Source organism: Melospiza georgiana, chromosome 3 (assembly GCF_028018845.1).
Source record: "Melospiza georgiana isolate bMelGeo1 chromosome 3, bMelGeo1.pri, whole genome shotgun sequence".
NCBI classification, from domain to species: domain Eukaryota; kingdom Metazoa; phylum Chordata; class Aves; order Passeriformes; family Passerellidae; genus Melospiza; species Melospiza georgiana.
Genome location: NC_080432.1, coordinates 50,212,097 through 50,227,766, shown reverse-complemented (window position 1 = coordinate 50,227,766; position 15,670 = coordinate 50,212,097). Strand labels below are relative to the sequence as shown.

Here is a 15,670-nt window from a genome sequence, read left to right as displayed (position 1 = left end):
ATTTGTGGCAGCAAAGTTTACTTCTCATTCAAGGCTAGAGAATGTTTGATGGCAGTCATGTGTTTGACTCTCTTATAATGAGTGCAAGAGGTGTGAGCAGAATTAAAATGCTGAAATGGGTGAAAAAACCATGAATGTAGCACTCATTGCTATTACATTCATGCAATGCCTGCAACGGGCTGTTGAATGGATGTAGCATCAAAGTGTCACAAGTTAGGCATGACATACTTCTTGGTAAAACCAGTAAAACAGGGCAAAACTCAAAATGGAAAGTCACAGGTATCTGTGGAAGCAGAGAGGAAATTGATCAGTGACAGCAACCTATAGCCAAACATCAAAAATCCTACATTTCTCTTTTTTCCCCTCCTCCCGTTCCCCTGAATACATATCCGTCAAACTGCAATAGGATTTCTGCTGGCCAGTTTGTGTCTTGGAAATTGACAAGAGAGGGGAGAATCACTTTGCCCAGAATCCTTGCTAAATTACATGAAAACAGGATTTGTGCTGCATGTAAACTGTGTAAATCCAGTCAGCTTTTAAGTGGAAACCAATTTTGTAGTGTGTAAGTATCATTGATTTGTTAATCTGACAATTTTTTTAAACAAGCTGATGTGGATTAGCCAGTTCTGATTGTATGTCCCTTACAAGTCATTTGAGTGCTGGATATCTTGGTGAGTAAAGCACTAAAAATTAACCTTTGAGGCCCCTGCCTATAAATAAATTATTGATCCTTAAGAAAGAATCAGATCATCTCATTAGATACAGTTTTCTGTAGTGTGAGTCTAAATCCTGCCATACAGAATCATTTATCATAATTTTCAATCAAAAATCATAATTGTCAATCTTTTTCCTGAAGCAGACCGGACCTAAGCTACGATAGAAAGCAAATCCTGCAGGAATTGGTGTAGAAAAGCAGTATGAAGAATTTCCAACTGATTTGATGCTTAAGGGATGTTTTGTTTCCCCTCCAAGTATTTCTAAGGGCTTTTAGCTTTTATGTGTGCTTTTATAGCTGTATATCCAATAATTTTCAGTCAGGAAGAAAGTGTCTCTGGAATGTCATGCATGATGGTATTCTGGAGCCAGACAGAAGTACAAGGAATGAATTTCTGATCCATGACATAACAGGCACAAGTGGAAAATACATAGCAAGCACTGTAATATTGAGAGGCAGAAGGGATACAAAGTTCAATACTTAACATATGAATGACTGCTTAGAAGTACTTAACAGAAAAAAATAGTTAATGTGGTGTCAAAAGGTAAATGTACAAGCAATGAGACGTAGTGTTGTTATTTTTTACAACTGCAGCTCAGTGATCTCCTGAAACAAGGCAAAGTCAAGGGAGCATTTCAATGGCATGAGGAAAAAGAAAAAATAAGCTTAACCTTATCATTAGTTTCAATAATTTGACTTTCCATTTTGCAAAAAAAAATGAAGAAACAAAGGACACTCATGTCTCAGCTCTGTTTTTCTGTTGCTGGGCACAGAGGAGTTCTACATGTGGGAGGCAGAGGGCATTCCTGGGGGACACCAGTCCTTACTTGGATTCGGCCCTTCACCTATATGTCTGTTCTGTCTTCAGGCTCACAGCTTCAAAACACTGCACTGTTAAAAGAATACAGAAAATAAAGTGTAAATGAGGGAAATCATGGGCATGTTTTATGGTCTACATAGGGGAAGTAATTCAAGTAACAGAAGAAATAACATTGTATAGAGTGGCTGGTTTAATGAAGATATATTGGACTTATGATAATGGAATTATTTTTAGTTTTAAAAAAGTGTAAAGACCAATTAATTATAAGGCATAGCATATCTCTGTGTAAGTGGTACAGGTCAAGTATGGTTTCTGTTGCTCTGGATTAACTGAGAAGTTATTCGTGGTCATGTAAGTAAAAACCAGAGGGAGAATCCTGTAGTGTGGTGTGGCAGCTGTTCAGTACCAAATTGCTGCTGTAATCTCATGAAATTGCTTGCACTAATTCACTTCAGCGCAGCGATGGCTCTGATGGCATAATGCTGAGCTGTGGGGGTTCTCTCCTGCCCTGCCCAGAGGAAAGCATATCCATCTCCCACTGTGCTCCTGGTCCACTGCAGCCACTGAGCTTGAGGTAAATTGTGGCAGCCTTGGAATTTTATCACTACAGCACAAGCACAGTCTCCTCTGACTCACTGAAAGGGCCTGTGGCCTGTCCACCTGGCAAGGGCTGATCTTTACGCACAAGGGAAAAAAAATAAATCAATTCTTACATCAACATGATGACTAACCAGAGCAGAAATTTTTTTCAATATTTTGCCAATATTTTTAGAAACCTATGGGCTTTTAAAAATAGATATTCTGCCACCAGGTAGAAATCATTCAGTATTTCTTCACTGGTACTAGTGTAGTAGTTTGATCCCTTGTGATTAAAGTGTTTATCCCTGCTGATTAAGAAAACCCACACTGGGCTGGACATCAGTTGTAAAGTAAAAATTATCAGGAATTTTTTTTTTGTTTCCTCTTTTTTTTTTTTAATGTGGCAGAAAGAGTAATTCTTATATTTCATAGGCAAATATGAAGTTGTGCACCAATAAAACTGATAGACCATTTCAGTGACAGATCCAAAGAAAAGCATTCTTTAGGAGAAAACACTGTATTGCTAATAAAGTGATCCCAACAGCCAAGTTTGTGCTGCTTAATTTGTTTCCTTGGAGTGATATTATAATTCTGACATACTGAAAAATTGCCTCACAGAGACTCATATTGCATTTGTTGCCGAGTGCCTCTTTGATATAACATTTGTTATTGTAGTGCTTGGGGTCTCTTCAGAGGAGTAATATTCTAAATGAACCTGGCTATATCATCCCTTTAATGTAGAGTAGAATTTTGCATTACATTTTCAGCTTATTTCAAATGTGTTTTGCCAGCTATTCATCATGAGTGATCCATTCAAGTAAAGGGCCAGTATATCAATATAAAATCAGAAAAATCTTAAACGCTTTCTCTTTGGGGAATCTCTCAGGTCGTTTCAATTCTTTTCTGTTAGGATGATCTCTTGTATTTATGCTTGCCTGTCAGGTTTTTTACAGTAGAAACACGAATCACTGTTTGCAATGCAGGATTAGCCTGTCTCACACAATGTTATTAGAATTAGACCTGCCTAGTGACTTAATTACTTTTTCTTCTGTATTTAACTTTAGGTTTGACCCCACACCAGCTTTTGCACTCCCAGGAACACTCAGCTTTTTATGTTTGAGCAAATATTGAAGAACATATGTATTATTTCTCTGGATTTGCACATACAAAAAATGAGAGCAGTATGTATTCCCCCCCTCAGTGGTCTTCTGTATTCTGAGCTGGCAGTAAAATGTAAAAAGATTGCACTCTGATGTCCTATTAGACCTCAAGACTGGAAGGACAGTTTGTATTGAACACAGGCATTTTTCATAATTATGTTGCCTGCAGAGTTGCCACCTGCCCTAATTTGATCTGATTATGGTGAAATGCAAAACTGTCCTCATTTCATAAGTGGAACTTTTCCATATTCCCTCACAGAAAACAGCAAGATATGCGCACATGTATCGCTGCTGCAAAGGAGAAAGAAAAATATTACAATTAGGTATCAATTAAGATTTGAACTCCTTTACCAGAGTGCAGGTCACTTTTAAACAATTGCTTCATTCTTCAGAGTTCTGAAAATTATTTTCTGTCTTAAAATCTCCATGAAAAAGAGAAAATGATAGCCATTCATCAGATATGTCTGTACTATTCTGAGAGACATTATCTATTCTGTGGCTTTTTAAAATTCTCTTTTGGTTGGATGGGCTTATTGTCCGTGAACATTTATTTTTAGAGTAGCCTGGGCTTGCCTTGTAGTCTGAGTCATTTATGTAGCAATTTAAATATTTGTCTAAGCTCTCAGTGAAAGGCTCATGTTGAAGATTTATAAATGCTTCATAGATTAAAGAAATAGCATTTTTTATGTACTGTTTATACAGAATGATGTCATATCCCATGGAAAAGAAAAGAAATGCAAAATTTGAAAGAAAAGCATTGCTGCTTCTGGGTCACTGGATATTGTTTGCCATTTTCCTTTCTCCAACAGTAATTTTGTGCATGCTTATGCATGTGTGATAAGAGAGTGAGACCTGCATGTGTGCATCTTGGTTTTTCTGCTGATTTTTTTAGCTTGGCATATTGATTTTCCTGTACTGTGGACAGAAAATAACCTTTATGAATTGTATTTTAATAGCCTTAAACAGTAGTTTTGGAATTAAAAAGATGGAAAGCAGTGTTTGTTCTCTGGCACCTGGCGACATATTTCTTGATGTTGCAGTGGCTTATTCTATATTACATAGTCAGTGTAATAACCTCATGTGGTAAATAAAAATGAGATGGAAATTTATTGCAATAGGAAACTGGGGTTTTGTCTATACTCCCAAAATTATAGGAAAACATTTTCCTGAATTCAACTTTTTAAAGGAAAATGGATAAATATTTACTTTCAAAATATGATTCTTAGGGTTTGCTCTTTACAATATTATTTACTATGACAAATATATTTCTGTTATTGAGCCATCAGCTGGAAAACATCTGTGTGAATTTAAGCTTAATTTCAGCTTAGAAACCTTTTAGCAGTTCTGTATTACACTTGCTTAGTTCTCTAATCAGAAATTGGAATCTTTTAAGGATTTGCCCTTCAGTAACTAGCAAATGAAATTCTTCTACAGTTGTTTTTGCCTTGTGTTGACTTTTATTCAGGGATAGTTGGATTTTCCCTGAGAAGACAATCTCCTCTCTCATAAAGTCTCCACCACATGCTGAAAGCTCCTGACCTCTCACTTCCCTTCTCAAAGGTACTGATCATCATCAAAGGCCAGTGCCAGCATGAAGGTGGGAATTTGAGAGAACAGAGTTTTCTTTAGAGATTTCAACTACTTTTTGAATAAAAGATGAGAAAACCTTTCATGAATTGAGCTGATAGAGCTAAAAACATAGCAAACTGAGAGTGAAGAGCTCCTTTCAGGCCAGATCCCTGCAATGAGATTTTTACTTCCACGGTTTTTATGGTAGAAGGTGTGAGTCTTCCAAAAAGAAGTTTAAAATAGTGCTAAAATAGTATCTCAACTAAAAAATAATAAAATCACCTGGTTATGGTAGGAGCCCTACACTTGTCCTCTTTGATGTAAAGAAACTGTAGAAATTACTTCTGTTAATTAGGAAGCATTAGGAAAATGGGTTTTCTGCAAAATTTAATTTGGCAATAATCAAATCTTCCCACTTGAGTGGGAAGAAGGGAGTTTCCTTTTTTATTTTTTGTTTCTGGATCTTCTGTATGTGAGCAATAAAGGTCATAGCTAAATTTCTCATTACAGACAGCATGGAATTTGTTGTGTTACATGAGTTTGGTATTCACTGACTTTACTGAGAATTGTGTGGGTGAATTTACACCTATAATTTAAACTGGAATATTGAGCAAGCAGATGGTACAGACTATTCATCAAATATGTTTGCACTGTTGCATGGTTGCCCTGAAATCTCAGTCTCTTGGGCAATACTGAATGTTATTTCTTAGAAAATTTCCCCCCTCTAAAAGACTCTTTCCACAGCTTGTCACATAGCAGTGCAGAATATACCAAAAAACTCCCAAAAATAACAAGCAGAGGCTTGCTGGCATTGCAGAACTCAATGCAATTCAGGGTTTGAATGCTGATGCAACTAAACATTACTTGTTCAAGTGTGGTTTAAATGTTGTTTTAAATGTGCAAGAAGGAAGCAAGGAAGTAGGTTCTAAACTGAAATGGCAGGTCAATATTCCTGCTGATATTTTTTTGTAGCAAAGATTAAAAGAAAAACCTTAGCAGAAAATGGCTAATATGGTTCATTACTTCTAGTCATTTGGCTTTAAAGCATCATTAAAATAGAGTGAGTAACAGCACAGTGAAAGCCAGAGTTGTGTGCAATGGGAGAAAGCCAGACCAGCAGAATTTGCTACAATCCCTTCATGTGATCCTTTCCCAACTCTGATGCAGTCCATTTGCACAATTCTTTCACAAGCACTTAATGAGAGTGAAAAATATGCTCTGTGTCTTTGGAGGGTTTTGAATTTAAGAGCATACAAAGATGTAACCTATTCAGCTGGGTAACTAGCATCTAACATCTCTAGTGACTGGTTAGAACAGGACAGGTGTTGTGTCCTGACAATTCAACTTTCATTAAACTTTCTTGATTAATATCTTCAGCAGCTTTTATGACAGCAGAATAATGTATATGTGTTTTTACTGGCTTCAGCTGTGAGAAGTCAATCAAAAAAAAAAGGCACTTTAACATGATGCTGTTAGATGACGTTATTAATGAAGAGAAAATGACATTTCAATTCTGATTTTTCCTAGGAGAATTGGTTTCTTCTTGCATATTGACCTTAGCAAAAGTAGCAGTTAAATATGTCTTTTACTGGCACTAGTCTTTTTAACAAAATATTACATTTTCTGTATGCAGTCAATTTGTTCGTTGGTACAGATACCTGTAAGCACCGTTCACTTAATTGCTGCTGTGATAGTTTGCTTGAGCTGAAGAGCTGCTCCACCATTTGTAGTTTTAGAGAGATTTTTAAAGACTTAGAGGAAAGATCTTCGCCATGTGAAGATTTTCACCATGACTTACCAGGGTCAGAAACCTCGGGGTGCAGAAACCACATGCAAGCGTTGCTTGTCATCTTCTCTGGTTCAGCATTGCCCAAGTGCAGAGCTGAGCTTTTGTGCCGACTTGGAAAGGACAGAATTCAATATTTCTTGCTTTTGAAATAAGCGTTTTAATTTTTTCCCCAAACCAATCTATATTGTTGAAGCACTCTAATGTGTCTTGTCTTGGGCATGTATTTGTGTATCTACTCATTCTAGATTATTATGCAGCAAAATAACATCTGCACACTGATGATTATTAAAATGGCATGAGTATAAGTACAATCCCATGTAATTTTTTAGCTTACATTATTTGGTTTTTCTGGATAGGTAGTTTTTTTCACCAACTTTAAGGTGGCCAATACAAGAAATTTGGGTACTAAAGGTTTGTCCCCCAATTTTAAGACATACGCCTGACGGATTTCATGAGAAGGTTTTGAGTCTTACATGGGATTTTATGATTAATGGTGGTTAGTAGTAATTGGTGTTCCAGATGAAGCTGTGTGCCCCTGTGAATCCTCTGCATTTTCACACTTGCAGATGTAAGGCATGGGACTTGAGATGACAAGTTATTCACAGGACTGTTTTATGACCTTTCTTTTTTTAAAAATTAAATTTTTTTATACAAAGGAAGGGATATGTAAATGTAAGTGTACATGTACAAATTAATGAAGTTCTAAGTTTGTCTACATTAGGAAATTGTGTGGGCAGCAAGGAAAAAATCTCAATAATTTACTATTTACCAAAGTGTTGCTCATGAGTGTTCTAAGAAAAATAGTGAAAATGGCTATAGTAAGTATATCACTTCTGCAGGATCTGTGAGAAAATAGATCAAGAAAAAGAAAAAGTTCAGCACCTTTTCACAATACAAAGCAGTATTCCAAATATAGCCTTATATGCTTATATTCTATAAATTACCTACTTGATATTCTTCATATCTTTTTCTCTTTTCAGTAAAATATTTATGCATTCCAGACACTCTGTTTTGTCTTTGTTCACATTCACATAACATCAAAAGGAAGGAAAGGTCACCTGTAACATCCAAACATTTAATTAACACAAGCACAGTGAGGTCACTCCATACTTTGAAATCACGGCCAGTTCCCATAGGATGGCTGCACTGTCACCAGCACAGGGTTGCTTATCCCTGGAGGAGATGCAGGCAGCAGAAAGGTGTGGGGTTCACAGCAATATTCTGGTTAGTTGGGCAATTTGGGGGAGACTGGGAAAGTGATATAATGAATTAATGGGCACCCTTTATGGGACTCCAAACCTGTTGAGTTCTGTGTGAAAGTCTAGTCTGAGCCCAGCTTTCCTACTGCCCTGTTTGCACTCCCATTGCTGTTATCCTCAGTGCAGGGCTGTGCTCCTCCTGCCCTTGCTGCTCACCCAGCAGTGATGCCTGTGCAGGGCTGGGTAACTTGTGCTCGCACAGGAGTCCCAGTCACTGTCCCCCTGTAGCTGGGGCTGGCTGTGCTCTGGATGCACACTGCTGTAGCAAGCACCTCTGAGCTGCAGGATTGCCCAGACACCTTCCCTTCCTGTGCATGCACCCCAGGCCAGCTTCCACTTCCCTGCATTTATAGAACTCTTGCTGTATTACAAGTCCTGCCATTACAGTGCTGCACTGCCAGATTTTTATGATTGCTTTTGAATACGGAACATTTTTTATACCTGTATTAAAGTCAGGAAAAAAAAGAAGCCAACATATCCATTGATTTTCTAAGCATGAAGTGGTTATTCTCAAGTATCTAAAACGTTTTCCAGAGGCAAACTTGGTTTAGCAATTAGCACTGTGAAAAGATATCCTTTGAAGGACACTGATAGATATTTGTGCATGGTTATGTTCAGAGCCCACCAAAGGGATGTACTTTTCAGAATTAACAAGTGTTAATGTAGTGAGAGAAATGGAAGTTGCACTGTGCTCACAATGTAAATGCTTAGCTTGCATGGAACTAAATGTGAGGGGGAAATTTACAATTTACATGTTCCAGTGTTAAGCATGTGTAGAAATTATTGGAATTGCAGCTGTTGAGTGAAATTCAAATATTCTAACTTAAAAAGTCTAAAAGTTACTTGTAAAGTCCTGCCAAGTTGTCTTAAACTCCTCACTTAATGGAAATAAGGGGATTTTTTTTTTTTTGTGCCTGTCTTGGGTGGTGGGAATTACCCTGTGAAAGCATGTATTCCTTCTATCAACTGTAAAGGAAGCATGCAAGGAGTATATCAGACTCATATAGCCAACATTTTGATGCTTAAATGCATTGAAATGAATCTCACACAACTATGCCGTTTGGGGAAAGATGAAATTCAAAATGCAAAGCATGAAATAATGCTGCAAACCTATGGCAGAAGATGTAGCACACAACCCTACATTGGAGACACATTTGCTTGTAACTGTGGTCAGTGAGGACATTTTGTGATTTTCTTTGGCCCTCTGAGCGGTTCAGCCAGGGCACCTCCATCCAGGTGCTGGCAGAGAGGAGCGATGGGACAGCCCTGCCGTGGGCACTGGGCACCTCCCGGGGATGGAGGGGCCTGGGCAGCCCTGAGCTGCAGGATTGCCCCTGGTGGGCAGGGCAGGGCTGTGGGGACATCAGCAGCCCAGCCACAGGTGGGAGAGGCAGGGCTGACATGGGGGCCGGGCTGGGACAGGCAGGGCATCGACACCAACTTTACTTCTCAGGTGGCTCTATTTGTAGCAGCAGCTGTCGTGCTTTGCTTCCATTTTGCTATTTTATGTAATGTTAAAGGCTTGGTTTAATTTTTTCTTTGCCTTCTCTCTGAAGAGCATAAGTCATACAGAGGGATAATTTAAAGAAAAAAAAATAAAAAGCAGAAGCTAATTTTGTCTGAGAAAAAATATGTGAAGACTTGGGTAATTTAATTGGTAGTAGTTAGAATCATAGTTTAATTACAAGTGTTGTTGAAAGCATGTGTTCAGACCAATTGAAATCAGGGCATTTATGATGTTAGGAGACATCAATCCATCCTTCCTAAATCTTGCTTTTTTATTCCTCTTCTGGAGATACATGTACTTATATGAACAGATTAAAAATATGTTTATGAAAAGAATGCCACAATGTAAATTGCAAGTTTACAGTTACACATTTCTGTATCTTTAAATGCACCTTTCATTCCCAAGTACAGCATTTGGAGTTAATTTATAAAGCAATATGAGAATCAAATAACAACAATATTATTCAAACAAGTAAACTGGTGTATGATGGAATGTGTTGAAGCAAATAAAATGCTTGAATTTAATTTAAGTAATAAAACTTTAAATAGCAACAAAGAAATTACTTGTGAATTTATAAAGCTGCTGGTCCTTTGAATTGGGCATCAACCCTTCTTTATTTTCTTGCTTGGACGTAGGCTCATTCCTAAAACATCAAATTAGCTTTATGTATCTGATTGCTCTAAGGTCAATGGAACTATGACAGTGTTAAAAGTGGTATAAAAGTATTAAATATTAAATAAGTTTTATATTTCTTATATCTTGCTCTACCTTCCTAGATAGCAAAACCCTGTAACAGTCCCTGCAGCTGAGAACATATGAAGCACATAGCTTAGAATGTGAGCTAAAAGAGGGAACGGATAAGCCATTTAGGTGCCATTTTATCAGTCTGCAGGAATCCTCAATCCTGAGTTTTGGCTTCTGATTGAAGCCAGTTGTCCATGCTTTTGCACTGTTTCCTTTCACCTCCTAGGTGTAATTTTTATTGATTTTTGTTTTTTTTAATATTCCTGTTGTTTCTTTATGTCTGTGGAAATTTCATGAAGGCTTGTACTTTTCAAGCAATAATTGGGAAGAGGGAAGTGAAAATTTTTGGTAATTGTTGAGACCATTGATGGCTTCTGTAGGACAGGGGGCATAAAAACTGTTCCTCAACGCATTCTATAGAAAATAGCAGAAATCTGTAAAGCACAGTTTATTTACACCATTTGACATGTGCTAGTTTCACATGAAAGACTTAGAAAATGCACTTTTCTGTAAATGTTTGGTATGTACAGTTTGCCAGTGAACCCATCAGGTGCTGTGCTTAACTACTAATAATTATCAAGGTTCCATGCGTGTTTTCATGTACACTAATGTGTTTGTGCATATATGGAGGAATTTGTGGGTGAGATAAAAAATAGTTCTCAATTGTTTTGAGTAGGGACGGATTTTTTAAGTCTCTTTATGTTTTATTTATGGGATGGTTATTTGTCATGAACTTTGTCTTTAGCCACAGTGCAGGAATTTAACACAATCCAAGACTTTTTCAAAACTCACCAATATTTGGTAAAAATAGGTTACAGTGTTAGAACATGTTTTACAAAGTTCTACTTACAGAAAAGAAATTAAAAATAGAAATAAGAAACATCAGAAATATGCCCAGAAATATTTAAAAAGAAAAAAAGAAAATGAAGATTTCTTCTTTTTTCCCTGAAATATTGCTTCTGAAATGTGACAATCTGAGATGACTTCCTACAGACAGCAGACTGTTTGGATGTGTCAGTATAATTCAATATTGTATGCATTTGACATTTCTGAACTCATTGCTGGAAAGAATCATGCCAACAGTGACATAGGTTTTAAGCTGTCTCTCTTTGCTAGTAACGTCAGGATCTGTTGTATAATCAGCTAAGCAAGATCCAGTGAAAATCTGAACTATGAAAAGATTTAAAACTAGGTTGGGCAAGTCTGAAAAACAGACTATGCAAAATATTGCATTTGGAAGAGGATGCAGCAGTGGATGGCTAATAACATTTAAATATGCATGTTTTTCATAGAATCATAGAATAATTTGAGATGGAAGGGACATTTAAATGTTATCTAGTCCAGCCCCCTACAATAAGCAGCAACACCTTCAACTAAGGTTTCTCAGAGCCCTGGCCAGCTTTACCTTGAATGGGACAACCCATTCCAGAGTTTCACCACACTCACCACAAAACCACTTATTTCTTATATCTTACCTAAATCAACCCCACTGCAGTTTAAAACCATTATCCCTTGTCCTTTCACCTTAGACCCCCTGCTAAATAGTTTGTGCCCATCTTTCTTTCAAGGAGAATGGAGAGAAAAAGGAAACCTTCCAATTTTAAGGAGTTTAGTGAATAATAAATTGAAAAGGATAGGAGGGAAGAAATATAGATACTTGATTGAAGGACTCCAAAAGGCAGAATGCAGTTCAGTTGGTGTTGTAAAGCTAACATCTGTCAAAGATTAACAGGCAGCATTACATGAAATCATAATTATCCTCTACACTTAGAAATTCCTATGGTAGTATGCAATCAATGCAGCTATTTTCAGGGAAAATCATGTGCAAGAAAATATATTGCTAATTATGTAAGGACTTGAGGCTAAGAGAGAGGAGCCATATACAATAAGTTTTGATTTGAAGCACAGAGAAGACAACAGTTCTGGACTACAACTCAGGGCTCAGGTCAAGAGTTATTGAGACAGAGTTGGATGGAGATGTAAATCCCAGTGAGAATACAAGAAAGTGCTGCATAGCAGTGATTCTGTGGTAGGAGTAGCAAAAACAATTAAGTGCATTGAGAAAGGGAAAGAATAAACAGCATGGAGAAAATGAGAAAAGAAGTATAAAGTGATACACAGGTTGTGGTTCTAGAAGTTGAGAATAAAATCTGATTAAGAAATAATCACTTAGAGCTAAAACACGTTGAAATATGTGAATACTCTTGTGCATGAGGAAGAGGTGGGTGTAAAGAAGCTTGTAAGAATATCATAGGTTTCATTAAATGGGAATAAATGCTAATATTTAGTAAGAGACAATTCATTAATAGGCAATTCTTACTATATGCTTAAACCAGGGCCAACTTCAAACTTTGTCTTACTTTTGTAAGAGTTTGCTGATGAAGTTGTGTAGATGGTGCATTTTTCACCTACTCCTTCTTGGTATGAAGATAAAATATTTACCAGTAAAAGGTTGACTTGAGTAACATTTAAATCAATTCCATAAGTGGAAAAATTATGTGAATACAAGATTTTTATGAGTGTAATTGCTCATTTTTTTAACATGACAATGTCTATTGTTCTTGTTATTGTTAGAACATGTCTATTGTTCATTTTTTGTCTTTTTAGTTATGTTGCTTTCAAATGTAGTCTTTTCCTTCTTCATCCCTTAGCTATGCCAACAGGAGGTGTGAGTGTAGGCCATGTCTGTTGGCCTTGAGTAAAACCATGGTGCTGGTGGAGACTTCCTGACAGTTATGTCCAAATTCATTTGTATTCTTTTAATGGCAGTCATTAAGAATGAAAGGTAACTATTTGTAGTAGCATCAGTAGAAAAGCAGGTTGATAAAGACCATGGTTCCTCCCATTTTCTGAGAGGAGCTATGTTCTTAATTCCTTTTAAGGAATTTTTTCTGTTCACAAAGAGATGCTCCAATTTATGGTAAAAAGAGTAAAGCTCAGATAGCTCTCACAGTCTGCTCTTTCATCGCTTGTCAGGAATTATTCTGGTAGTGTACAAAAGTCATTTACAAAAGTGGTATACAGAAGCCTTGGATTTTATTGCCAGAAGGGGAAACACAGTCTGAGCAGGTGACTAAAGTGCATGGCAGCTAGCAAGACACATTCTTTCTTACTGGCTGGTACAGATGTGAAAGTTTGTAGTGATTGAAAATTAGCCTCATTGCAAAATTCTTGTAATCGCTCCTCTGCCTGTGTTCTGGGTTTGTGTGTTAACACTAGGGGGTAACAGCAATATTTATGTGAAATGGGTTATAATTGTGACAGCCAAAATTAAGTGATCTGTGAGGCCTATTAAATCCTTCAGGGAATCAGGGAAAGCATGTATTATTCTTAGAGATAAGTCCAAACCTGTTGTGTGAATCAGAATTCAGCTTTGGGCAGCTCCAATGTTTTGATGTGAGATCCTCTTTTAACAGGCTTTTTGGCTTATACAAAGGGTTGATGGTATCTGGCAGACAGTGCTGCCCTTTTCATCTTGCTTTTGTTTGTAGTCCTTTGGGGAAAGGGCTAAAATATTTGGAATATAACCTTTCTAAGTGTTCTTGGTAGCATGCTCAGAAATGTGGAGGGATTATTTGATAGATGGTTTTCAGTATTCTGGTGCCTGCAGAGCCATGGCTAATCTTTCTAATCTTCTTTATCTAAGGTAATCTGTATATTCTATCATCTCTGCCTCTATGTGTCTTATGCCGAAACTGCACTGACAGGAAGCTCTAAAATGCCTATTTTTGTTTCTTTCCAACAGCTGGCTGCCCAGATTCCTTGATTAAAGAACTTCATCACTTCAGGATTCTGGGAGAAGAACAGGTGAGTTAGCTTCTCAAAGGCAGCATCTTAATGTCATGAAAGATAGACACTAATGAGACAGTTTCATCTCTCTCTGGGGAGACAGAGTGTATCTCATGACCCCCAAAGACCTGAAATGTGGGGAAAAAACCACACAGGAGTTATATGTGAGAGTTGGATTTTTTTCATTCTATCCATCAGCCTTGACAGGTTATTAATTGGTACATCTGCTACCTGCCACAGTTTTTCAGCTTTTGACTACAGCAGTAAACACACTCTCTAAAGCAGCAGACAGACAAACAATCTGACTACAGGACTGGTACTTACAGCTACTCGTGATATTATCCATCCCTTTGTGTGTCATTTTTTCTCTTTTGAAAGAGTGTTTCTAAATTATAGCTGTGCTTTGCGCTCAGAAAACTATTTCTGTAGAGGGAGCTTAGGAAAGCATAAATGAACTATTCTTTGCAACACTCACAAGAAGGTCAGATATTATTTTGTCAACAATGAAATTAACATACAGAGGTATTGAGAAATGGCCTTAAATTTTGAGAGACAAGTTGAATTTTCATACACTCAATTCTTCTGAAATTCAAGTTGGCTTCCTCTGAAGAATCCCTTCTAAGGTAGTGGTTACAAAGCCTGAGTGCATGACACAGAGCTGCAGGTGCTAGGGACCCAGGGGCTGAAAGCCCAGCATTAGTGTGTTGTACATGACACTATCCACATCTCTTAATGAACCTGGCACCAGGGGACTTGCACAGGATGTATGAGCGCTGTGACAAAGGTAGGAGCAACTCCTGAGGTGTTAATTCAAAGTCCTGTTTCATCATTTTTAAATTAGATTGTATTGACAAGAACACACTGTTGCTTCTCCTTTCCCTGTCACTCTCCCTTTTCTTATTACAATTGTGGCTGCTGTTACAATTTATGGACTTCCAATTTTCCTCCACCAGCCCCTCACTTCAGCTGTTATAGAGAGTCACAAGTCATGTTTCTCAGGAGCTCAGCTTTTCCTTAGCAAGAGATACTGGAAGCAGGAATCTGGTGAGATTGAGGACTTAGGAAGAGGAAATAAAAGAATTTACAACCAAGATTGATGGGCTCAAGAGACTGATTAGAGCTACCTGACAAAAGGAGGGCAGAGTGAGATGAAGCTTGGGTAGAATGAAGAGATGGGGTTGTTTCATTGAAGGTGTTGGGAGTAGAAACCAGAATGATAAGGGTCTGACAAGGGGCCTGAAAAGGCTCCAGAATGATAAGGGTCTGACAAAGACCAGGGGCTGGAAGGGAATGACCAAATACAGAAGCTTGCTGAAGAGACTGGCAAATAAAGGAAGATCTGCACTTAAGCTGTGTGAAGAGGTGAAGCTAAGCAGTCTAGGAAGAGTTGGACAAAAGGAGAAATTTGAAGGAAAAGTAAGGAACAGCTAAACCAAAAGGCTGCAAGTGTGAGGGAGAGGACTGAATCAGACAGATCTGACAGCTCCCCTGGACAGGAAAAGCCCTAGAATGGAGCTGTGGACCTTAGCCTGACTAATGATCACTGACAGAGCAATATTTAACTGATGGACTTTCTTTGCAAATAGTGATCATTGTCATGAAGCTTGATGACAATGACAATACATTTATAAGGATTGTTGCAAATATATTCTGTCATACAAAAGCATTGTTATCATGAGTCTACTGAAGACCACAGAAGCTTTTGTTTGAAGTTAGCACACACCACGATAGTCAGGAAA

General features: G+C 37.7%; 1 protein-coding gene across 1 annotated transcript in view; it reads left to right on the top strand.

Moving 5' to 3' along the window:
- Positions 1 to 15,670, top strand: part of PRKN (parkin RBR E3 ubiquitin protein ligase) — a 679,301-nt gene that overhangs the window by 544,086 nt on the left and 119,545 nt on the right. The window contains 1 exon segment of the mRNA XM_058020484.1: positions 13,888 to 13,949. Coding sequence (XP_057876467.1) covers positions 13,888 to 13,949 — 62 coding nt within the window.